Source organism: Salmo trutta, chromosome 24 (genome assembly GCF_901001165.1).
Source record: "Salmo trutta chromosome 24, fSalTru1.1, whole genome shotgun sequence".
NCBI classification, from domain to species: domain Eukaryota; kingdom Metazoa; phylum Chordata; class Actinopteri; order Salmoniformes; family Salmonidae; genus Salmo; species Salmo trutta.
This window is the reverse complement of record NC_042980.1, coordinates 24,336,683-24,362,758: the sequence shown is the minus strand read 5'-3', so window position 1 is coordinate 24,362,758 and position 26,076 is coordinate 24,336,683. Positions and strand designations below refer to the sequence as shown.

The 26,076-nt window shown below is 43.3% G+C and overlaps 1 protein-coding gene across 6 annotated transcripts in view; it reads left to right on the top strand.

The window, feature by feature from the left end:
• The window catches only part of LOC115160970 (unconventional myosin-Ib), a 144,105-nt gene that overhangs the window by 18,924 nt on the left and 99,105 nt on the right, over window positions 1-26,076 (top strand). For all 6 annotated transcript variants that reach the window (XM_029711588.1, XM_029711590.1, XM_029711587.1 and 3 more), the window contains exons 2-3: window positions 4,952-5,097; window positions 11,779-11,894. In XM_029711588.1, coding sequence (XP_029567448.1) covers window positions 4,972-5,097; window positions 11,779-11,894 — 242 coding nt within the window. In that variant the 5' untranslated portion in view covers window positions 4,952-4,971. The remainder of the gene's footprint in view (window positions 1-4,951; window positions 5,098-11,778; window positions 11,895-26,076) is intronic.

Genomic DNA, 26,076 nt, shown 5'->3' with positions numbered 1-26,076 from the left:
GCGCTCATTTGAGATCATTTCCACACTGCCATGATATGAGCAAAAATACTAGGCCTTATTTTTAACCAAATGTTGCGATTTTAGATCAGAGCACTTGGGTGAACTTTTGGAGTCATGGAGATGGAATGTTTATTATAATTCTATAGTTAGAATATAAATAATAGTGGGCAGTTTGAATACATTGTTGTTTGACATGGACAAGTTATTGTGACAGGGTAGGAACCAAAGTGATGTTCAGTGTTTCTTAGGGGACCCTATAATCTTTGGCTACATTAAATATTTATTCATATAACCAACATATTCATGCTTCACCTTTCCTCTTTGATTTAGAAGATAATGTTGCACAAACAACTTGCTTATTTAAGCCTCCACCAGTACTGGTAACAGGCTGTATTAGCTAGTTACGTTTGCTCTGACTCAGCTAGGGATTAGCATTAGTGGCTAACACAATTTAGCTTAACTTGCTAAGAAAATACAAACTAGCTGTTTGCAGATGTAAGAGAAACAAACTAATATTGTAATTATAGAACGCTTGTGGATTTATGTTAAGATCAATGTAGAAACAACATTGTTGCATGTGCTGCATTGACCATGCAGACTGAACGAAAGTGTCTCTTTTTCAAGCAACAACACATGCGCTGCTTGAGTGACTGGGTGGGACTAGATCTGTGTGGAAAGCGGCATGGAGAGGGATGACTCAAGTACCGGAGTAAACTCTAAAAATGGACGTTACACACGGCGTTTCACATTTAACAAACCAAACATTCAAATACCGTTATAGAAGGTGAAGTTAAAACCCAAACCGGTCCATGCATAAATACCGGTATAGAGTAACATACGGTATACCGCCCAGCCCTACTTTCAGGTGGATTGATTATCTTGGCAAAGGAGAAATGCTCACTATCAGGGATGTTAACATATTTGTGCACAAAATTTGAGAGATACGTTTTTTTTTTTTTTGGTCACATCTGCATCGTTTTTAATGTAGCCTAGTCAATGAGAGCTGTATGTTTAGCATGGTAACATGGTGCCAGATCTTTGTGTGTATGTTTGAGGCTCTGCTCTCAATGTATTTTTAAATTTTTGGCTTTTCAAATATATTCCATTCTCCTTTCTTTTGTTTGTATTATGGCTATATTCTCACTAATATTCCTTTATGTATTTAAGTTTTTACAGGTGTATTTTTCTGTATTTATTGTAATAATACTAATAGTGCCAGATCTTTGTGTTTGAGGCTGTCTGTTGGGGGGGGGGGATTCTTTTACAGTTCATACCACCGTATGAAAAGGGAAATTACTCATGGCCCCAGTCCAGGAACCTTTAAATTATATATTCTCTACGTTAGTCTGGAAATATGGGGCAATGTCAAACGCTGGAGGTGAGCCAGCACCAATATGTTCTAGGTGACTTGCTTCGTAATCCCAGGACCAAGACCTCCATGTAACAGACATTTAAGTAGACTTTGCATATGGGGAAATTCCATGGTAACAGAATGATGCAGAGGCTCCAATTTGTTTCACTTTAAAAGTATGCCAGACAAAAAACATTGATTGCAAAGTTAAACAAACGATACAACTCTATGCACAAGGACTAATTTTAACAATTTCTACAGAAAATGTTACAAAAAACATTATTAATTGTGATTTATCAGGGGGTACTTCAGCACCCCTACTTCCTGCGGCTATGAAAAACACATTTACTCGAACAGTGCAGATGTAAAGTTTGGTAACCGAATGACTGTAAAATCTCCCTCAGTTTGTGACCACGTTTTCCAAAATTAAGATTCAAAGATGTCTGCAGAAAGAATGTGGTGTTGGCTATGTTATGACCCCTTGAGTTTGAAAGTCTCTCTTGGTTATTGAAGTCTAGTGTACTGTACTAAACTCTACTCTACAGTAAGTACTGTATTATACTGACACTCTACTTTTCTTTGCACTGTGCTCTACTGTACTGTGTTGTGAAAGACTGCTATAATTGGTTCAGATTTGGACTGAGCAAATTTCAAATACTTTTCAACGTCCGGTGTCTGTCAGTCAGTGATCAGTGTGTGATGAGTATGGTTACAGTAAATGGAAAGAGGGGGCTCATGGGTAGGTGCCATTTTTCGTGGGTAACTGGCTAGCTACCAATTCTTTGTGGCTAGCTAGCTGGCCAGTTAGCCCTATTGACTTAATATGGACTTACCCATCCACTGAACCTTTTTCCAGCCAGCACCATGGCAATAGAGATGAAACAAGATGAACACAAAGCAAAGGTTTTACTTCCTAACTATCAGGTGAACTATATATGAATCGTAATAATGTCGCTAACCAGATAGTTTAACAGGCAAAAATGACCTAAAACTAATGCTATGGAAGGTAGGTGGCTATCTGGCTAGCTCTCTCTATGCCTCTCTCTCATTCTTCCTCTCTATCCTTTCTTTCTCTATGCCTCTCTCTTGTTCTCCCTTTCTCTATCCTTTCTTTCTCTATGCCCCTCTCGTTCTTCCTCTGTCCTCTTTCTCTATGCCTCTCTCGTTCTCCCTCTCTCTGTCCTCTTTCTTTATGTCTGTGTCCTCTTTCTCCCGGTCTCTCTCGATAGGATTCGATATGACCGGTATGGAGGGAGGCTGCTCAGTGTTACGTCACTGGCTGCTAATGGTGCTGCCTGGCAGGGATGTCTGAATCTGGGGTACTAGGCTACCAGGCTGGCAGGGCAGTAGCTCATCCAGATTTCTGTCTCTTCTGCCACCCACCTGATCCTTGTTGGTGTCCTTGCATTACATGCACCTGGAGAAGTCTACTATACATACGATGCTCACTTATATAGATCTAGGCTGTTTTGCCTTTTTAAGTGAATTAGACGGTGGGTTTCTGATCCTAAATCAAATGAAAACTGCTGTCTGTGGAACCAGAAGTCCATTAAGCACTATAGCCTGAGGTCTCCAGAGGAGCTCTTGATCAGCCAATAACAAACCGTTCTAAACATAGCCATCTCAAACTCTGCGGGACGTGTTTGTTCAGCGACTGTTTGGTTTGAGGCCGTTTGATTGGCTGCTTGCGCGATGCCTGTTCAAACCTTGCGACTCGGCACACAGTGGACTTGAGAGATTCCTCAGGGAATTATGTAATGGAAGAACGGACCTCGCACTTGACCTCCCGGTGGACCATGAACGTTCGCATGGCTTGAGGCAGAGTTGGGGCTGGGTTTGCTCCTCAGAGAGGCTACGTCCCAAATGGTATCCTATTCTCTATAGCAGTGTTTCGTTCTCTGCTGGTTTTGCCCCAGGACCCAAATTCAACCATGGTGTCTCAGTTGCTACTCAATATTCGCATTGCAAAAAATAATCATCAAAATGCAATTTGGAAAACTATTTATAGTGCTATATTGATAGGAAATGTAGCAATTGTATGAGGTAACAACATGCCCACTTCTTTCATTGTCAATTACGTTTTACCCATATTCTTAATGAAACATTTTTATAAACTCACTGAAACCCACAAAATCAACCAAAATAGTACTGCTATTAGCTCTATATGGAAAATTCTGTGATTGAAAACTTGTTCAGAGGTTAAATGTATAAACATTTTCATTTCTTCACACTTTATACCTGGTTTAACTCGTCAAAGTTCAGAATTTAGTATTTTGTCATAAATAAAAATACCCGCCCAAACTTTTTTACTCGGACACCCGCGACCGTTCAAAACTTTTGAGTCGTAAACCACCAGTTGAGAATCACTGCTCTATAATAGTGCACTAGTTTTGACCAGAGGGCTCTGTCAAAAGTAGTACACTATATGGAATATGGTGCCATTTTGGGGGATGCACTGAGCCCCCCCCGTTCAACATCTGAACATAAAGACCCGACCCAGAGTCATACAGTTCAAATGACCTCAGAGACACGAAACCTGGGGAGCGATCTGCAACCAATACCTTTCTGTCCCAGCTGCTTAACAGCGAACCGTGGGTAATATTTGGAAAGAAGGGGAGAGATCCGAACCAGAAAGCTGGAGACAAAGACACTGCTGGGGGTGGCAGTTTTTCGGCCATTTTTCTCATCTCCTGTGGACACTAATCCTAGTGCTATAGGGATGGAGATAAAGAGAGGCCTAGGGACATATTCAAGGCCTTGATACGGGGCTTTGCTGTATATACACCGAACACTCTGTGTGCTGTTGTAACAGATGGGCTGGGGTGAAGCAATGTGCTCATCGTCTATTGTTCACTTCTCCCCTTCTAACCCAGCTCTTTAGATCAGCAGAAACAAGGGCTTCTGGGTTGGTTTGGGTTATTTTCTTCAAAGGTGTCTTGTAATATTGGCATAGTGTGATAATTCACTGAAACATGTGACTGTCAGCATTTTTGGGAAAGTTTTGTTTTTACCTGCATCATACTGTACAGAAATAGTTGGTGCCATCAAGCTGGGAAAATAGTCTAGTAGTCTGTAGGCATTAATTTCAGTATATAGTGCAGTCTAAGACATTTGTGTAAGTCAAATACCATGATGGACCTGGATGAGGCAAGTTGATGTGAGGGGATTACAGCGATTGGATCAGCAGGGAGCATGCTATCTGGTCTGGACAGGGATATATGGAGGTGGGGGGTTGGGCTCGGCTGGGGGTTGGGGGAGTGGCACTGACTGTCTGACGCGAACTCTCCAGACAGACCACAGCTGGATTACAATTGGACTATGAACTACTATAAAATGGTGGACTGCCAATCAAGCCCTCATATGCATCACTATTCCAGATTAGATTATCACTGCACAAGGATGAGTGCCTGATCTTCATAGGAATTCACCAAAACCATTCATGATTGAAGTTCTAGAGTTGATGCATTGACTAACAGACCACAGATAATGTAATCTATAGCAACAATTGACTTTTGCCAGCAATATCCATGTTCATCCCCCGTTCTCTTGTTTTCAAATCACTGCCTGTGTCTAATGTATTCCATTTATTCTTCTTTACAGGGGGGACTGCTGATTCCAAGATGGAGGTGAAGACGTCACTTCTGGACAACATGATAGGGGTGGGGGACATGGTCCTGCTAGAACCCCTCAACGAAGACTCCTTCATCGAGAACCTGAGGAACCGCTTCGACCACAATGAGATCTATGTAAGTTCTCCCTCACCAAGTGTTAAACTGGGTTTAGCCATAACTGAGTTATATCATTTAATATATTCTCAATGTATTTGAAACTCACATTATGCTTGAATGTTTGCTAACATTCAGATGCGTTTGACTGTGTAACTGGATTTTGCACCAGCTGTCTCAATGTCGTGGTTCAGCTGTGTTATTGTTCCTTCAGCTTCCCTCTCCCTAAAAGTGCATGTTTACACTTAGCTTAGACAAACACAAAGTGTGCACTTAAGCAATCTGCAGATGCATCATTCATTGTTTCTTAACTCACTGCTAGAGCCTGTGCTTAGCCTATTCATTTTAGCCCTGGCCTCAAAAACAGCAGCACAGATACAGCAACCTCACCACAAAGCCCTGAGTTGACCAATCAATAAGTCACATCACTGAAGAATGTAGATGTCTCAAATGAGGCAGAACATTCAGAGCTCCAGGGATGAGGAGATTCTACTGGCTGCTGCCGCTTCCCTGGGGAGTGGGGGGGGGGGGGTGAATGGAGCAGACCTGTGTTCCAATGCTATTTGAAATATTTCAAATACTTTGAGTGATTGCGCATGCCTGCCTTGAGTGCCAGATTGGCAGGGTGTGCCGTTTTGGCACTACTCTATTGGTCCGTTAAGACAGGCAACCTCAATAAAGCATATATAACATATTTGAAATTATTCTGAATAATATTTGAACCCAGGTCTGGAACAGAGAGGCTGGATGAGGGCTCTGTCTCAGGGCTCTGCTCCCTGGCTTCTCCCAGGAACCCCTGCCTATCTGTGAGTTGGCGTCTCCAGACATCAGCCTCTATGATTATGGCTCTGGTTCTCTCCTCGCTGCTGACTAGGACAGAGCCAAGTCAGAGCCCAGAGATTGATGTCACCACGCTCAACTATGATTGGCTGGCTCCCTCAGCTTGGTGATATTTTAGTTAAGTTCATATCGCTTCCTGTTTTTATGAGTTGTTTGTGACATCTAAGCTGCCCTCAAATTTCTCTGTCAAGAACGGTAAACTCAGAACTGCTCAGTGCATGTGGTGACCCATGCGTTGTAGAAAGTAGGTCCAAGATATAGGCCTACCAAGAGAAAATGTATTGCAGCTACTCATCTGGATTAATGTGACAAAATTCAGACTAGATCTGCAACAATTTGATTGATTGACTCTCAACAAAGATGTGATTTCCAGCAGTGCAACAGCTGAGCACTGAATGGAAACAGTCAGTAACATAGAGGGGGGGGGGGGGGCTAAAGCATATGGTTGGTCTAAGTCAGTCTGCTGGTTTTGTTGAAGTCTAGTGCTGTATAAATGCTTGAGTTGAATCATACTATTCAACTGGTAATTTTCCACTCTGTCCAGTAACCTCTTTACATACCGCACAGAGTGATTTGTGACTGACTCATTAACTTTAGGGCACTAAAAGCCAGGCAGAAATCTAGTTTCCTCTGTTTATTCTTTAAAGATCTTATCACTCACCTATCTTAGACACATAGGCTGTGAGAATTGGTCAGAACCTGTTCTTGTTTGTACAATTCTGTTAATGAAGTAAAGCCAATTACCACGTATCTCTTCTGTAAGCTTACCTTCCTTTTGAGGGGTAAACAGCTCTTTGTGTAGATGAAGTATTTAAAGACTGTGCAACTTGTAAATACGTTACTCTGGCTTTATCCTGAGAGGGAACTTCCTGGCAATATCTTGTATAAAACTGGAAAATGAGTTTTTCCTCAACAGTAATATACACACATACACAAAAGTATGTGGACACCCCTTCAAATTAGTGGATTTCAGCCACACCAATTGCTGACAGGTGTATAAAATTGAGCATACATCCATGCAATCTCCCTAGAAACATTGGCAGTAGAATGCCTTACTGAAGAGCTCAGTGACTTTCAACGTGGCACCGTCATAGGCCACCTTTCCAACAAGGCAGTTTGTCAAATTTCTGCCCTGCTAGAGCTACCCTGGTCAACTGTAAGTGTTGTTATTGTGAAGTGGAAACATCTAGGAGCGACAACAGCTCAACCGCGAAGTGGTAGGCCACATAAGCTCACAGAACGGGACCGGCGAGTACTGAAGCGTGTAACTCGTAAAAATCATCTGTCCTCAGTTGCAACAGGCACTACCGAGTTCCGAACTTCCTCTGGAAACATCAGCACAAGAATTGTTTATCGGGACCTTCATGAAATGGGTTTCCATGGCCGAGCAGCCGCACACAATCAATCAAATATATTTATAAAGCCCTTCTTACATCAGCTGATGTCACAAAGTACTGTACAGAAACCCAGCCTAAAACCCCAAATGGCAAGCAATGCCAGGGTAGAAGCACGGTGGCTAGGAAAAACTCCCTAGAAAGGCCGGAACCTAGGAAGAAATCTAGAGGAACCTGGCTATGAGGGGTGGCCAGTCCTCTTCTGGCTGTGCCGGGTGGAGATTATAACAGAACATGGCCAAGATGTTCATAGATGACCAGCATGGTCAAATAATAGTAATCACAGTGGCTGTAGAGGGTGCAACAGGTCAGCACCTCAGGAGTAAAGGTCAGTTGGCTTTTCATAGCCGATCATTCAGAGTATCTCTACCGCTGATGCGGTTTCTAGAGAGTTGAAAACAGCAGGTCTGGGACAAGGTAGCACATCCGGTGAACAGGTCAGGGTTCCATAGCCGCAGGCAGAACAGTTGAAACTGGAGCAGCAGAACGACCAGGTGGACTGGGGACAGCAAGGAGTCATCAGGTAGTCCTGAGGCATGGTCCAAGGAGAGGGAGAGGGAGAGAATTCACACAGGACAAGACAGGAGAAATACTCCAGATATAACAGACTGACCCTAGCCCCCCAACACAAACTTTGCAGAATAAATACTGGAGGCTGAGACAGGAGGGGTCGGGAGACACTGTGGCCCTGTCTGACAAGCCTAAGATCACCATGCGCAATGCCAAGCGTCGGCTGGACTGGTGTAAAGCTCAACGCCATTCACATGCATATAATATACTAGGCTATGCTTTTTGATTTACATATGTTCCTATAATGTCCCCGAGACCATTGTCATAGTCCTGGAGGCCCGATGCTGCTTGTTCCATAGTCAATAAATCCATGAATTTCCTTAACCAAATGTCCATGCTGAAGCACTGTGGTTTACAGTCTTTCCAATTCCTAAGTATTGTTCGTTTGACTGGCAGGAAGGCCAATGCAATGATTTGTTGCGTCGTTCTAGGTTGGATATTGTCCACCCTACTTCCTGACAGGCACACAGGACAATGTGGGATACATGCATTCAAAATTCCAGATAACATATCTACCTCGGTCCAAAATGTTTTAGTAGCTGGACATTTCCGTAACAGATGCATTACTGTACCAACCCCATCGCAGCCATAACAGCCCAAATCTGAAAGGCTTTGATAAATTTTTTTCAACCTGTGAGGTGTAATATGCAAAACCTTTAATTTGATACCTTACACATTTGGGATATTGATGTTGTATTTTTCCATATTGCATCCCACTGTACTGCGGTCAGAGATGCACCCAAGTCCTGTTCCCAACGTAACTGAGTAAGGATGTTGTTTGGGGAGGAGAGGCCAACAAGCTTGTCTAAGGCGGAAACCGTTCCCTTCCCATTATAGCAGCCCTGCCCCTCTGTTGTCCATCACACTTTTAGATCCCACATCAATACCCTTTGAGAAATAAATTGTATTATTGATTTTGATCTGTAAATAGGGTAGAAATTGTATATAATTCAGGCCAAACTCTGCTATCAACTCTTTAATTGGTTTGATATCACCATCCCTTACTACCTGCTCCACCTGACGACTGATATTTTGGTGTTGGCAGGTAATATTAACCAATGTCTTTCTCTCTGCAGTAAACAAGGAGTTGTTCCATATTGGATATGAAGGGAGAGATGCTCCTTTGATAACCTTTTACGACGTATCTTTGCCACTTCACATGAAAACTCAAGTAGTGGATTATCTATTTTCCAGTGGAACTTGAGCTAATACCATAATGATTATATGGAGATCAAATTGCTATGTTCTGTTAGAATGTTTTCCTCTAGCCACTCCCAGCGGCCTACTATTCCTCCATGTTTATAACCCCATGACAATTGGTATCTTGCATTATAAGACAAGTAATACAAATACTCAGGAACACCTAATCCACCCTTGCTTCTTTACATGGACAGTTTATGGTTCATTCTTGGTTTCTTATCTTTCCACAACAAGCCAGAAAGTAAGCTACGGCTCTCTGTAAACCAGTACTGAGGAAACTGAAGTCAGGAACGATGGTCTAGGGAGGATGTTTAAGCAATAAGGCACAAGGGGGTCTGGAATATAGCCAATATACCACGTCTAAGGGCTGTTCTTATGAACGACGCATCAGAGTGCCTGGAAACAGCCCTTAGACGTGGTATATTGGCCATATACCATAAACCCCTGAGGTGCCTTATTGCTACTATAAAGTGGTTACCAAAGTAATTAGAGCTGTAAAAATAACATTTGTCATACCCGTGGTATGCTGTCAGCCAATCAGGGTTTTAACCAACCAGTTTCTAATAGTCTTTATCACCTCTGCTCTACCCCATAGTGATAAAAGTAGTACAGTAATAATAACATTTGGGTGGGGTCTTCCACCTCCACTGACCAGGAGGGGTTTAAAAAGCTGACTGGCTGCAGCCAACATTTAGCTACTAATCCCTACAAGCCCGTTAGGTGAGTGTCCCTCGTACTTGTTATGGTGTCAGTTGTTTTCATTCATGAGGTGAATCTTACTGGGTCTTTTCGTTCCTTACCGGTTGTACATGACACCCTGCCCACAACATCAACCTCAATGGTTGTATTTATCTGAGATTTAGAAGAAAATATTTGATTCCTGCGAGAAATATCTGATTTCTATGAGTGCCAACCCTTTTTTTTGACCGCTCCCCTTCTGATGTCATCCATTTATTTTGATGAGCCAAGTCAATCACGCGTTTAAATGTCAGCTTAGGCGTGACATTTCGTCTGTGTTGACTCTACATATTCCCTTGAAAAGGTCTTGCTGTTTTAGCTTAGATCTAATGGGAATGTTGTTAGACTGTGATGTCTGGATTATAATGCTTAGCTTGGAATGAGGAAGCAAAGTGTTTTCTTTTACTGTTTGGAACTTGTAATTACCAAGTCCTGCAAGAAGACATTTCCCCTTTCTCTGCAATTTACTCAGCACTGCTTAACTTTCATCCTTGAAAGAACTCGTTTTTGAAGTTGCCCTTTTTTTATGGGAGATCACAACAACACACTTATATAATGGGACTAACAGTGATCTGGTTACTATTATTATTGACTGGTGTTCAGTTAGGGTCAACTGTCCCTGTGGTTGGAAAGCCCCTGTTTTCTTTGCCATAAAACATTAAAGCATAATGTGAGTGTCAAATACATTGAGAATATATTAAATTCTATAACTCAGTTATAACTCAGTTATGGCTAAACCCAGTTTAACACTTGCTGAGGGAGAACATCATTTTTTACACTAAGCATTCCCTTCTCTTAAGTCCTGATAATGTTCTCTACTGTATATCCCTCCAGTCCCGTTGTACCACAATTATCTGAGGTATTCAGGGGGAGAAGGGAGTGTACATGCACTCATTATGGGAGGCTGAGAGAGAGCATGGGAGTGCGTGTACTTGCGTGCTTTTCCTGTTAAAAAGGGCCATTGTCGCGTCAGCCTTAATGGCCCTGAACACACTTGGTCGTTTAGCAGTGACTCTACCAACCCAGTGTTTGCTTTTATTCTGAGCACTCCATTTGTCTTGTCCATTCCTTGGAAAGGTCTGGTTCTCCTGTTCTGAGCGGGTTATAGAACTTCCATTTTAACAGAGAGAGTGGAGAGGATCAGGAGTTGTTCTCAATGTACGGTTTACAGTGTGACTGAGATCTTTCAGAAATGACGTACTGTCGTCAGTCTCACACTCTGCAGTAATAAATGGAGCCAGGGAAAGATGCCAAATGTGAAGTTATTATGTATCATTTTCATAACATACTCTAAGCAACAATGACAAAGTACATAAGTTCATGTTTTGCACAATCATAATTTATAGAAATAAGATGTACTGTACATAGAGAATGTGCTAAAAGAATGACCCGGCTGCATCAAGCTGTCCCATTTCTTTCCGACAAAATCTGTTTCAATGACTTGAGTCCAGTGCCTTTAATATCAGCCATCACCATTTGGAGATGTAGTCTCACCCAAACCCCCCTCTTCTCGTGCCCACCACCCCTACATTCCTCTATCTACCAGACTCCCCTCTGATATGGGTGTCACGGGAGAAGCCGCATCCCGGGATTCCAGACATTTTTCCTTTGTTTTTAAGTCTCCCATGCTGATGCTCTTTCCACTCCTTTCTAGCTCCCGCATGCCTGAACAATGCAGCAGGATAGAATTCCCAGCTGGGAAGAGCTGAGGATGAAAAAATGAAACTCATCTCACCTCAGTGCTTCCCTGAGAGCAGAGCTGAGCAAGACCACTTTCAGACACCATAGCAGTATGCCTTACCTGAGAGAAATTCTCTGAACACTAGTTAATCCATCACACCCTGATGTCTCTCACTCTACTCTATATCGCGCTCTCTCTCTCTGCAGACCTACATAGGCAGCGTAGTGATATCTAATGTCTAATAATCATACCCTGGTGTCTTGTTCCCTCTCTCTGCAGACCTACATCGGCAGTGTGGTGATCTCCATGAACCCCTACAGGTCTCTCCCCATCTACACACCACAGAAGGTGGAGGAGTATCGCAACAGGAACTTCTACGAGCTCAGCCCACACATGTGAGTGCCTTGTCTAGGTCCTTCCTCCACCCTATCTTTGTGTAGAGCCGTCTACCTCCACCCCACTGCTGGCATGTTGTTGTGTAGGATGTGTCTTTTGGTCCAAGTTGAGGCCACGGGCAACAAAGCCCCTGTTTATAAATGCCTGATGTTTCAGGCAAAATGTCAAACACACAAGTGAACGGCATTGATTGACGCACACAGAAACATTTGAGCCCAACAGACAATGCACATCTCGGCCAGTAGGTTGGCGGAGAGGTTTTTGTTTTGCCTCCTTTTGAGTTCACTGTTCAGTTTACTGTTCCCATTGTGATTTCCAAGGACCAGTATGGTTTAACAACAGTTCAACCAAATGAACCAGTAATGAGATGGAGGACGTGCTGTGCTCTGTCCCACACACTAGACCTTGTTTTGGGGTACAGACAGTTAGGTAGTGAGGGGCCTCCTCTCAGAACCCCTCCAGCAGGTGGCCATCTGCCTGTCCCTCCACAGCGGTGCCAGAGCCAGCCCAGAGGCCCTGCTGCACAGCTCTGCCACAGTATAACAAAGTAGGTGCCCTGCTGGTCCTGCTGCTCTGCCACAGTAAAACAAAGTAGGTGCCCCGCTGGTCCTGCTGCTCTGCCACAGTAAAAAAATCTAATTAAATGTATTTGTCACATACACATGGTTAGCAGGTGTTAATGCAAGTGTAGCGAAATGCTTGTGCTTCTAGTTCCCACCATGCAGTAATATCTAACAAGTAATCTACCAATTCCACAACAACTACCTTGTACACAGAAGTGTAAAGTACAGTATATACATATGATATCAGTATTGTAGGGTATGAAAACATATAAAGCAGCATTGTTTAAGGTGGCTAGTGATACATTACATCAAGATGCAGTAGATGGTATAGAGTACAGTATATACATATGAGATGAGTAATGTAGGTTATGAAAACATTATATAAAGTGGCATTGTTTTAAAGTGGCTAGTGATACATCTAATTACATCAAGATGGCAAGATGCAGTAGATGGTATGGCGTTCAGTATATACATATGAGATGAATAATGTAGGTTATGTAAACATTATCTAATAAATAATATAAAGTGGCAAGTGATAAATTGATTTCATACATTTTCCCATCATTAAAGTGGCTGGAGTTGAGTCAGTATGTTGGCAGCAGCCACTCAATGTTAGTGATGTCTGTTTAACAGTCTGATGGCCTTGAGATAGAAGCTGTTTTTCAGTCTCTCGGTTCCAGCTTTGATGCACCTGTACTGACCTCGCCCTCTGGATGTTAGCAGGGTGAACAGGCGGTGGTTGCTGTCCTTGATCTTTTTGGCCTTCCTGTGACATCGGGTGGTGTAGGAGTCCTGGAGGGCAGGTAGTTTGCACTCCAGGACGCGTTGTGCAGACCTCACTACCCTCTGGAGAGCCTTCCAGTTATGGGCGGAGCAGCTGCCGTACCAGGCGGTGATACAGCCCGACAGGATGCTCTCGATTGTGCATCTGTAAAAGTTTGTGAGTGTTTTTGGTGACAAGCCAAATTTCTTCAGCCTCCTGAGGTTGAAGAAGCGCCGCTGCGCCTTCTTCACCACGCTGTCTGTGTGGGTGGACCATTTCAGTTTGTCCGGGATGTGTACGCCGTGGAACTTAACTCTCCACCCTCTACACTACTGTCCCGTCGATATGGATGGGGGGCTGCTCCCTCTGCTGTTTCCTGAAGTCCACGATCATCTCTTTCGTTTTGTTGACATTGAGTGCGAGGTTATTTTCCTGACACCACACTCCGAGGGCCCTCACCTCCTCCCTGTAGGACGTCTCGTCGTTGTTTGTAATCAAGCCTACCACTATAGTGTCGTCTGCAAACTTGATGATTGAGTTGGATGCGTGCATGGCCACGCAGTCGTGGGTGAACAGGGAGTACAGAAGAGGGCTGAGAACGCACCCTTGTGGGGACCCAGTGTTGAGGATCAGCGGGGTGGAGATGTTACCTACCCTCACCACCTGGGGGCGGCCCGTCAGGAAGTCCAGGACCCAGTTTCACAGGGCAGGGTCGAGACCCAGGGTCTCGAGCTTAATGACGAGTTTGGAGGGTACTATGGTGTTAAATGCTGAGCTGTAATCGATGAACAGCATTCTCACATAGTTATTCCTCTTGTCCAGATGGGTTAGGGCAGTGTGCAGTGTGATGTCGATTGCGTCGTCTGTGAACCTATTGGGTCGGTAAGCAAATTGGAGTGGGTCTAGGGTGTCAGGTAGGGTGGAGGTGATATGGTCCTTGACTAGTCTATCAAAGCACTTCATGATGACAGAAGTGTGTGCTATGGGGCGATAGTAATTTAGCTCATTTACCTTAGCTTTCTTGGGAACAGGAACAATGGTGGCCCTCTTGAAGCATGTGGGGACAGCAGACTGGGATAAGGATTGATTGAATATGTCTGTAAACACACCAGCCAGCTGGTCTGCGCATGCTCTGAGGACACGGCCGGGGATGCTGTCTGGGCCTGCAGCCTTGCGAGGGTTAACACGTTTAAATGTTTTACTCACGTTGGCAGCAGTGAAGGAGAGCCCGCAGGTTTTGGTATCAAAAAACTTGTTTAGTCTGTCTGGGAGCAAGGCATCGTGATCCGCGACGGGGCTGATTTTTCTTTTTGTAGTCCGTGATTGACTGTAGACCCTGCCACATAGCTCTCGTGTCTGAGTCGTTGAATTGTGACTCCACTTTGTCTTTGTACTGACGCTTAGCTTGTTTGATTGCCTTGCGGAGGGAATAGCTACACTGTTTATATTTGGTCATGTTTCCGGTCACTTTGCCCTGATTAAAAGCAGTGGTTCGCGCCTTCAGTTTTGCGCGAATGCTGCCATCAATCCATGGTTTCTGGTTGGGGAATGTTTTAATAGACGCTGTTGGTACGACATCACCGATGCACTTATTAACTTCTTTGGGATAGGTGGCAGTATTTTCACAGCTGGATAAAAAACGTACCCGATTTAATTTGGTTACTACTCCTGCCCAGAAACTAGAATATGCATATTATTAGTGGATTTGTATAGAAAACACTCTAAAGTTTCTAAAACTGTTTGAATGGTGTCTGTGAGTATAACAGAACTCATATGGCAGGCCAAAACCTGAGAAGATTCCATACAGGAAGTGCCCTGTCTGACAATTTGTTGTCCTTCTGTTGCATCTCTATCGAAAATACAGCATCTGTGCTGTAACGTGACATTTTCTAAGGCTTCCATTGGCTCTCTAAAGCCGCCAGAAAGTGGAATGGGGTGTCTGCTGTCTCGGGGCGAAGAACAGCAGCAGAATTTGTAAGTGGTCAGCCTGGGGACAGTGAGACTGGAGATGCGCAGTCACGAGACTACTCCATTTTTTTCTTTCAGCCTTTGAATGAATACAATGTTGCCCGGTTGGAATATTATCGCTATTTTACGAGAAAAATAGCATAACATTTTATATTTTTAAACAGCGTTTGACATGCTTCTAAGTACGGTAATGGAATATTTACACATTTTTTGTCACGAAATGCGCTCGCGCGTCACCCTTCGGATAGTGACCTGAACGCACAAAAAAAACCGGAGCTATTTGAATATAACTATGGATTATTTAGAACCAAAACAACATTTGTTATTGAAGTAGAAGTCCTGGGAGTACATTCTGACGAAGAACAGCAAAGGTAATCCAATTTTTCTAATAGTAATTCTGAGTTTAGTGAGCCCCAAACTTGGTGGGTGTCAAAATAGCTAGCCGTGATGGCCGAGCTATGTACTCAGAATATTGCAAAATGTGCTTTCGCCGAAAAGCTATTTTAAAATCTGACACTGCGATTGCATAAAGGAGTTCTGTATCTATAATTCTTAAAATAATTTATGTATTTTGTGAACGTTTATCATGAGTAATTTAATTCACCGTATGTTTTCGGTGGGTATGCTAGTTCTGAACATCACATGCTAATGTAAAAAGCTGGTTTTTGATATAAATATGAACTTGATTGAACAAAACATGCATGTATTGTATAACATAATGGCCTAGGAGTGTCATCTGATGAAGATCATCAAAGGTTAGTGCTGCATTTAGCTGTGGTTTGGGTTTATGTGACATTATATGCTTGCTTGGAAAATGGCTGTGTGATTATCTCCCTTATCTTATCTCCCTCACTAGCTTTAAGCACCAGCTATCAGAGCAGCTCACAGATCACTGCACCTGTACATAGCCCATCTATAATTTAGCCCAAACTACTACCTCTTCCCCTACTTTATTTATTTTATTTTATTTATTTTGCTCCTTTGCACCATATTATTTATATTTTAACTTTGAACTTTCTTCAAATAAGAAATCTACCATTCCAGTGTTTTACTTGCTATACTTTATTTACTCTGCCACCATGGCCTTTTTTGCCTTTACCTCCCTTATCTCACATCATTTGCTCACATTGTATATAGTCTTATTTTTCTACTGTATCATTGATTGTATGTTGTTTTACTCCATGTGTAACTCTGAGTTTTTGTATGTTGTCGAACTGCTTTGCTTTATCTTGGCCAGGTCGCAATTGTAAATGAGAACTTGTTCTCAACTTGCCTACCTGGTTAAATAAAGGTAAAATAAATAAATAAATAAATAAATACCATTATTTGTGTCTATGTACTCTCCTAACATAATCTAATGTTTTGCTTTTGCTGTAAAGCCTTTTTGAAATCGGACAATGTGGTTAGATTAATGGTGTAAAATAGTTGATTGTTTGAGAAAATTGAATTGTGGTAATTTAGTTGGTTTTGTATTTCGCGCCGTGCGATGCTGTTGGCTAGGGGTTCCGCAGGCGGAACGGGGTTCCGCTAGCGGAACGTCTGTCCTTAACAGGTTTAATGAACTCGCACACCGAGTCAGCGTATTCGTCAATGTGGTTGTTCGCAGCAGTGCGGAACATATCCCAGTCCACGTGATCGAAGCAATCTTGAAGCGTGGAATCCGATTGGTCGGACCAGCGTTGAACAGACCTGAGGGCGGGAGCTTCCTGTTTTAGTTTCTGTCTATAGGCTGGGAGCAACAAAATGGAGTCGTGGTCAGCTTTTCCAAAGGGAGGGCGGGGGAGGGCCTTATATGCGTCGCGGAAGTTAGAATAACAATGATCCAGGGTTTTACCTGCCCTGGTTGCACAACCGATATGCTGATAGAATTTTGGGAGCCTTGTTTTCAGATTAGCCTTGTTAAAATCCCCGGCTACAATAAATGCAGCCTCAGGATATGTGGTGCCCTGCTGGTCCTGCTGCTCTGCCACAGTAAAACAAAGTAGGTGCCCTGCTAGTCCTGCTGCTCTGCCACAGTAAAACAAAGTAGGTGCCCTGCAGGTCCTGCTGCTTTGCCACAGTAAAACAAAGTAGGCACCCTTCTGGTCCTGCTGCTCTGACACGGTAAAACAAAGGCCAACACTCGTCAATTTGCTTCCCTGCCTGCCGTATCCCTGGGCTGGAGCAGGCACTCCATGGGTGGAGGGCGAAAGAAAGAAAGAAAGAAAGAAAAAGAGGGAGGGAGGGCGAAAGAAAGAGAAGGAGGGAGTAGGGGAGATCCCTTAGCTGTTCCAGCACCGACAGGCTCCTCACAGAAAGACCGCCAGACAAATGAAAGGGTATTTTATTTATACTAGAGCTTATGCTTCAAAGGGCCTGCTCCTGTTCCAGAACCCCCTCTTTCTCTTCACATGTGGTGACTCAGCAGACAGCAGGACAGTCAAACAGGGCAGATGTGTTCAGCTGTTTCTTTTGGCAATCTCCTTCCTTAAAGGATGTTTTCCATTCTCTCTCGGTCTCCAGACCCACTGCTGTTCACAGTCTTTCTCTCACCTGCAGTTTCTCTTCCACTAGCTTCATCACTCTTGTTTAAAAGAAGTGCTCTACTTCCTCTCCTCTCTTATGCTGACATCAGCCTTCCTAGCCCAGGGCCCACATTGCTATTGGATCTGGAGCTGATCCAGGGCATCTGTTTTGCCCATCATGGCACAGAAACAGAGCTCTTAGATGGGGAGAGAGTGTTAACCGAGGCCCTGGATTTATAGGCCCATGGGGCTCTGGGCTCAACTTGAGACAATGCACCATTGCAGGCCATCATAGGGCCCATTGAACAGTAAAGAGGAGTTGGACAGTCAACGCTTCATTCCTCTCAGTAAAGATTTCAGATTAAGTAACAGTTGCCAGATGCAGACACACACACACACACACCCTACCTGTTATAGTTTACACTGATCTTCGGTTTAAAGTGTTGTCTGTCGTTATACGTGCATTAAGTCCACCTTACTCAATTAGTATCTCCCAGTGCCATGTCTGATACTTTCCTACAGTACATTCTGCGTTCAACGTTGCTACTCAGTAGGTTTTCAGCTCTCTTAAATCCTCTCAGATAGACAGGTTATGTTGAAAGATGCCAATCTAGGCTTAAATGGTTATCCGAATCGGCGGGGGACAGATCCAGGTGACACAACATGCATGTAAAACGCTGACTCAACTTGTCCCAATGTTTCTGAATGTACTGTATGTTATATATCACTTGCTAGTCAGACAGAGTTTCTTGTTCGTAGTCAAGAGTTATAACATGGCAGGAAAATCTCACCTGATGCTAAACTGTTAACTAAGAGGAGTATATACGGTAAACACAGCGCAACAGTTCACTGCTCTCCGTCCCAAATGGCACTCTATTCTCAATGTAGTGCCCTATGGACCCTGGTCAAAAGTAGTACACTATGTAGGGAATAAGATGCCATTAGAGACACAACCCCTAGTTTGGTTTCAGCCTAAAGGATTAGTCCCCCTCAGAGGTCCTGAAGTGGCTGTCTGTCGTGGCCCAAACCAAAACGCTCCATAACATCCATCTTAATCTTGCCCCCGTCAGGCCATCTGGACCTGTCATTCTGTCTTTGTTTTGCTGACTGACCACCAGCTCTGTGTAACTTGAGACGACTGAGTCCAGACCACTGCCACATGTTAAGCCTGTCTGTCACTGTCTCACCACCACTGAAAACGATGAGGAAATGCCATATTCAGGGCTGAACATGACTGGAGAAGTCAGTCACTGCTACAACTCAGTGTTGCTTGAGGTTCTGTATGACAGTTTTGGAAGTAATTGAGGATCATGATTCACAAACAATATTCATCGGATGCTCCGCCATTTTGCTTCCTTAGATACGATCTTAAGTTCAATTCACCATTTTCAGAGGCAGAGACAATGCAGTCACAGAAGGATGATATTGATGAAAAACATCCCCCAAGGCAGCTGGAGATGGTCATCTGTGGTGGGGAAACTGATTTGAATAGAACATTTCTGTATTTTCCTTAGCTTAGCTGGAATTCAAAACAGAGCAGACAAATATGTATCACTGCAGGCCATGGAATTTCACTGAGTTTGCAGACCGGGAGGTTTGAGCTTGAGTTAATGATCTATCTAAGTTATGCAAGCTATGTGATAGAATTATGCTCTAGAATATTGATGCTGATACTGCATGAGGAAAAGCACAACATTCCTACTTGAAGGTGCTTTATGAATAAGGCCCTGTAGTACCTAGGCCACTATTTGGAATGGTGTTGATTTGAATCTACAGCCATTTCCCTCGGTTACCATTATCAAATCTACGAGACAAAAGACAACAGTGTGGGCTTGCTATATGACTAAGTGGAGAATTGGATCAGCCCAACAGGATAGGCAGTGGGAGTTAATGCAGCTTGTCGACAGCGTAATAGAGAGGAAAGCATCATTGTGTGCACGTCCCAAATGGCACCCTATTCCCTATATAGCACACTACTTTTCCCCATTCCAAATTAGTACACTTTATAGAGATAAGGGTCCCATTTGGGATGCAGTTTTGACTAGTTAGTTCACAGATGAATGAGCCGCTCCTCCAGAAAACCCTGTTTATTTTACCACACCAAACTATTCTTTCAAAGGTCACCCGAGCCGTAAAACAACTTGAATTAAATGAAATAAGTAAATCTTAGCAAGATCTCCAAACATTCAGGTCTGCTCAGCTAAGTGGTCCTTTAGGCCTGCGACCCAAGGCTGCTTTGGGTATTTACATAGAAAAAAAGAACACACACACACACACACACATACAGGGAAGTACCCCTTCAGACCCCTTGACTTTTTCCACATTTTGTTACGTTACAGCTTTATTCTAAAATTGATTACATTTAAAACAAATCCTCTGCAATCTACACACAATACACCATAATGACAAAACGAAAAAAGGTTTTTTGACAATTTTGCAAATGTATTACAAATAAATAACACACCCTATTTACATAAGAATTCAGAATCTTTTTTATGAGACTCATTGACCTCAAGTGCATCCTGTTTCCATTGATCATCCTTGAGACGTTTCTACAACTTGATTGGCGTCCACCTGTGGTAAATTCAATTGATTGGACATAATTTGGAAAGGCACAAAGCTGTCTATATAAGGTCCCACAGTTGACAGTGCATGTCTGAGCAAGAACCACGCCATGAGGTCGGGGGAATTGTCATTAGAGTTCCGAGACAGGATTGTGTCAAGGCACAGATCTGGGGAAGGGTACCAAAACATTTCTGCAGCATTGAAGGTCCCTAAGAACATAGTGGCCTCCATTCTTAAATGGAAGAAGTTTGGAACCACCAAGACTCTTCTTAGGGCTGGCCCTCCCCAGGCTGAGCAATCGGGGAGAAGGGCCTTGTTCACGGAGGTGACCAATAACCCAATAGTCACTCTGAAAGAGCTCCAGAGTTCCTCTGTGGCGATGGGAGAACCTTCCAGAAGGACAACCATCTCTGCAGCACTCCACCTATCAGGCCTTTATGGTAGAGTGGCCAGACGGAAGCCACTCTTCAGTAAAAGGCACGACAGCCCACTTGGAGTTTGCCAAAAGGCACCTAAAGACACAGAAACAAGATTCTCTGGTCTGATGAAACCAAGATTGAACTCTTTGGCCTGAATGTCAAGCGTCACGCCTGGAGGAAACCTGGCACCATCCCTATGGTGAAGCATGGTGGTGGCTGCATCATGCTGTGGGGATGTTTTTCAGCGGCAGGGACTGGGAGACTAGTCAGGATCAAGGCAAAGTACAGAGAGATCCTTGATGAACACCTGCTCCAAAGTGCTCAGGACTTCAGACTGGGGCGAAGGTTCACCTTCCAACAGGACAACGACCCTAAGCACACAGCCAAGACAACGCAGGAGTGGCTTCGGGACGAGTCTCTGAATGTCCTTGAGTGGCCCAGCCAGAGCCCAGACTTGAACCCGATCGAACATCTCTGGAGTGACCTGAAAATATCTGTGCAGCAACGCTTCCCATCCAACATGACAGAGCTTGAGAGGATCTGCAGAGAGGAATTGGAGAAACTCCCCAAATACAGGTGTGCCAAGCTTGTAGTGTCATACCCAAGAAGACTTGATGCTGTAATCGCTGCTTCAACAAAGTACTGAGTACAGGGTCTGAATACTTATGTAAATGTGATATTTCAATTTTTCATTGTTAATAAATTAACAAAAATGTAAATAAACTGTTTTTGCTTTGTCATTTTGGGGTGTTGTGTGTAGATTGAGGGGGAAACTATTAAGCGATTTTAGAATAAGGCTGTAACAAAATGTGGAAAAATTCAAGGGGTCTGAATACTGTATATAGTGTTTTCATACAAAACTAAACGCTCCAAAATGTTAACAAAAAGGAGTCCATTATTTAACGTTTTTTCGCTACGCACACACATCCTGACGTATAAGCGTGATTTTATAATCGTGACTATATGGATGATAAGAAGCCATTAGTTAATTCATCCATGAATGGTTTGATCCTACTGTCTAAATGATTATCCTGACTCACTCCTCAATGGATTGATTCTCACTTAAAGGGTTATAAAATTAGTAGAGCTGACATAATGTAATTCCCAAAACTTAAATTATTCAGGGAAGAACACACCCACATCCGTTCACCATAATGTGCCATGGTTCGTTTGTTCCAATCACTTTAAGCAACATGACACTTGTTTATTTAAAAAAATTACACAATAACAAGGTGTTCATTCATAGACTTTGCTCTTTCCAAACCAATGCTCTTTTTTTCCCATGCCAGAATGGTTCTTATTTTTCATTAGTCTTTGTGGGTTTGGAAGCTGATTTTCCAAGCGGGGCTGGGGCCATTGTGGCTTTCTGATTGGTTAGGCTAGCCTAAAGGGGATCAGTGCTAGGCTTTAATTAAGTAACATAGGGAGGTCTTCTGGTCCTTCCTTCCTAACCGTAACCCCTCTTCTGTGCTCTTATCCCCTCTTCTGCTCCCCTCCAAACCCTAAGGTCTCAGACTCACCAATAGCGTTTGCTGGCCGAGAGTACATAGCACCTGAATGTAATTTGCAAACTGAGTGCACACCGATTTTACATGTAGAATCATGTGAAAAATGTTGGCAGTCAGAAATCTACATCGGGTGTTCCCTAAAACACAGTGCACTGAACGATCGGCAGATGAACGATAGATCCACATTCAGTGCGATGTGTGTGTGTGAGCCTCCCTTCTCTGCTCCCCTTCAAACCCTAACCTTCCTCTCCTCTCTGATTCCATCTTCTGCTTCCCTCTCCCTCAGAATCCTCTTAACCCCTCCTCTCCCTCATCTCCTCTAGTTGATCCTCATTAGACTTAAACACCCTAAAACCATCAGTAGGAACAAAACTGATGGGCAGACCACAGCTGTGTCATGCAGGGTTGAGGGTCCTGTTCATTAGGGCACACAGAAACAACAGCAAGTGTTTCTTATTGGACATGTGCATGTTCCTAGTACCACTTTTCTTCCATTTCGTGCCTAATGAGCATGACCCTGGCTGCCCCTGGCCATTGGTGTTGCCGCTGTAGGGAAAACTGGCACGCACTTCTGTGCCATTGTTTCAGTTCCACTCATCTCTTAAAGATTAATCTTTAATCTTTAGGAATGGAAGGAGCAGGTATAGTCATTAACTAAATAAACAGAAGCTGTTGCAAATAAATAAAACTGTTTCTAGGTTGTTTTATCACAGCCGGCCATCATTGGGAGTCCCATAGGGCGGCGCACAATTGGCCCAGCATCGTCCGGGTTTGGCCGTTGTAGGCCATCATTGTAAATAAGAATTTGTTTTTAACTGGCTTGCCTAGTTAAATGAACATCTTAACTGTATAGTCTGCTAACTCTCACTCTAGCTAGTGAGGAGGAGCAAGCCAAGGCTCTAGCCTGAGACTGTTAAAAGACTATAGGCCCCCTCATGCTCCACAGACGAGGTGTCTGCAGCTGTGTGGCCTGGGGTTTAACAGGCCACTGCCTGTTAAACTATGGTGTGGTTCTAATGACCAGGGTTGGCCATCCTAGAGGGAGGTGGTAGGCCACCCCTGGTGTAGTCACCTTCAGTTCTATGACCAGTCCTGGGGTTGTCCAAGGAGGCAGTTTAGTCTCCCTCCACTTCAGTCTCTAGGGATTCAGATGTGCTTCAATGATGCCAACATGTAAAGCACACGGTTATGGATTTTAGACAATGCTTTTTTCTATGCCCATGCCTGTTGTGAAAACACATACAATCATCTGTTCTAGCTCTGTGTGGCTTGGTTTGCTCTGTTCTGCACGGAACTAAACATTTTCCAGCTGGGTTATTGTTCTATTTGAGTTTTAATATTACACACGAGATTAGGCAATAAGGCTTGACTGTTGAACTTCATGACGTTCCATAATGATTGGTGATAGAGGTTTCTGTCCGTTATTAATTCCCGGATCACTGCATGTTTCCTGCTGTGGTTTCTAAAGAAGAGCCAAGCCCATCACTGTCATTTTATTATGGCCGGGCTAGCTGCCTGCTCTGCTTAAGGAAATACCCTGTCTATGAGAAGTTGGCTGGAAATATTTAGCCCTGTTAAATGTGTTAAAACATTTAATTTCAGTTTATTGTCACTAATGAGGTAGTATTCTCTTTCCAGATTTTCCACTCACTGAAAACTGCCTGGATCGAGAGGAGTTTCAACCAAATCAAGAGTATCAAACTAATTTTATTTATTGTTTTATGAATAGACCTAGCATAACATAACTCACAATGAATAAAACTCTCTAGCCTACTTGTGAGTTTGAGCAGTGACAGATAAGACCATCCAGTGTGTTCTCTGAGGGATGTGTTATGCTGGGCCCAGTGTGTGGATACAACGATCTTTCTCCCATTGAAAACTTTGGGCGGTCTGTAAGTGTTTTTTTGGGGTCGCCTAAGTCCAGAGTTGAAAAAAATGTATTTCAGCTCATGAAACATGGGACCAACACTTTATATGTTGTGTTTATATTTGGTCCGTGTAATATGGAACTTACTACTGGTAACGCTACCCTCTAGTACTATTACATCATTATACGCTCAAACCTCCCCTATAGTGTACTTCCTAGTGTTCACACTTGCCTCTGTACACACCAGGGCCTGGCCCGTGGGAGGGAAGGGGCCCTAGGAGGGTACTATAAAAGGCTGCAGCTGTGCTCCCGGCCTGGTCCTACTCTAAAGGGTTAATTTGTCTCTTATTGGGTTCAACTGTCATCAGAGCCCATTACAGGGTAGAGCAGTGATCTCACTCTGTATCGCCCTGACCAGACCACACCACAGACCAGAAGGCATCTATTTACGTAGCCCTCCTCCCTCGGCTACCCAATGACAAATGTTGTGTGTCTGTTTTAATGAGCCCTGCTCATATATTAAAAGGCAGGTGTTGCCCCTTCAACACTCATCATGGTCTTTATAAAATAATGGATTAATCAGTAATCTATCCTGCAGTGGCCTTGCAGATGGTGTGTCCTGTGTTTTGTATTTTCCCAGTGGTGTCCAGGCAGTCAGCCAGCCAGGCACAGATTGCGCTGGGCTGGTACAGTGGGGGGTGGGGATTGGGACTGGGGAGTGTGGGGGGTGGGTTGTACAGCAGGCAGGGCAGCTTAGTGTCCCCTGAGGGGATCATTTAACAGCTGTAGGTAATGAGACCCTGGTGCCCTCTCATGGCCCACACAACCCCACTCTCCCCTCATGGCCCACACTAGCAGTGTTCCTAGTGATCGGACAAAACGAGTATCGTAGTATCGTAACCGATATGGGCAATTTTCAGGTTAGTATCCGTGATTGGAAAAACCAATCTTTCTAATGCCAGTCAGTCGTGCGATGTTCTGTGTGGTCTAAATAACTCAACTGGCTGTCTGTAAAGAGAAGGGTGGGCTGTAAGTTGATCCTGCTGCTCTGATTGGATAGAGTGAAGCTGAATTTCTTCGTCCACTCGCCTCAATTTCTCCCGATCAATTTTCCTTGCATGTTTTCCATCAGATAATTTAGATTGCTGCTGCCTACTACTATGATAAATCACATGGCGAAGTCATTTGCGATCAAGCTATCAATGTGCATAATATCTAACAAGTGGGGCAAGGGTAGGGAAAAAATATGAACCGCTGATGCGGATTTTAACTGAATGACAGCAAACTTGGCTGCCCGCTGCAAGTTGAGGACACACATAGACACACACCCGTTCCGCGTGCTGCTCCTAATCTGCAGCTTTTGTGCACGGAGGTATTTTGCCAACATCTATTGTACTTAGGCATTTTAAAACACTTACGTTTTTTCAGATCACGGGTATCACCAGATCTGACTATCAATTAGAGGTCGACCGATTATGATTTTTCAATGCCGATACCGATTATTGGAGGGCCAAAAAAAGCCGATACCGATTAATCAGACGATTTAAAAAAATATATATATATATAATTTTTTTTATTTTTTATAATTACAACAATACTGAATGAACACTTATTTTAACTTAATATAATACATAAATACTATCAATTTAGCCTCAAATAAATAATGAAACATGTTCAATTTGGTTTAAATAATGCAAAAACAAAGTGTTGGAGAAGAAAGTAAAAGTGCAATATGTGCCATGTAAAAAAGCTAACGTTTAACTTCCTTGCTCAGAACATGAGAACATATGAAAGCTGGTGGTTCCTTTTAACATGAGTCTTCAATATTCCCAGGTAATAAGTTTTAGGTTGTAGTTATTATAGGAATTATTGGACTATTTCTCTCTATACGATTTGTATTTCATATACCTTTGACTATTGGATGTTCTTATAGGCACTTTAGTATTGCCAGTGTAACAGTATAGCTTCCATCCCTCTCCTCGCTCGAACCAGGAACACATCGACAACAGCCACCTTCGAAACAG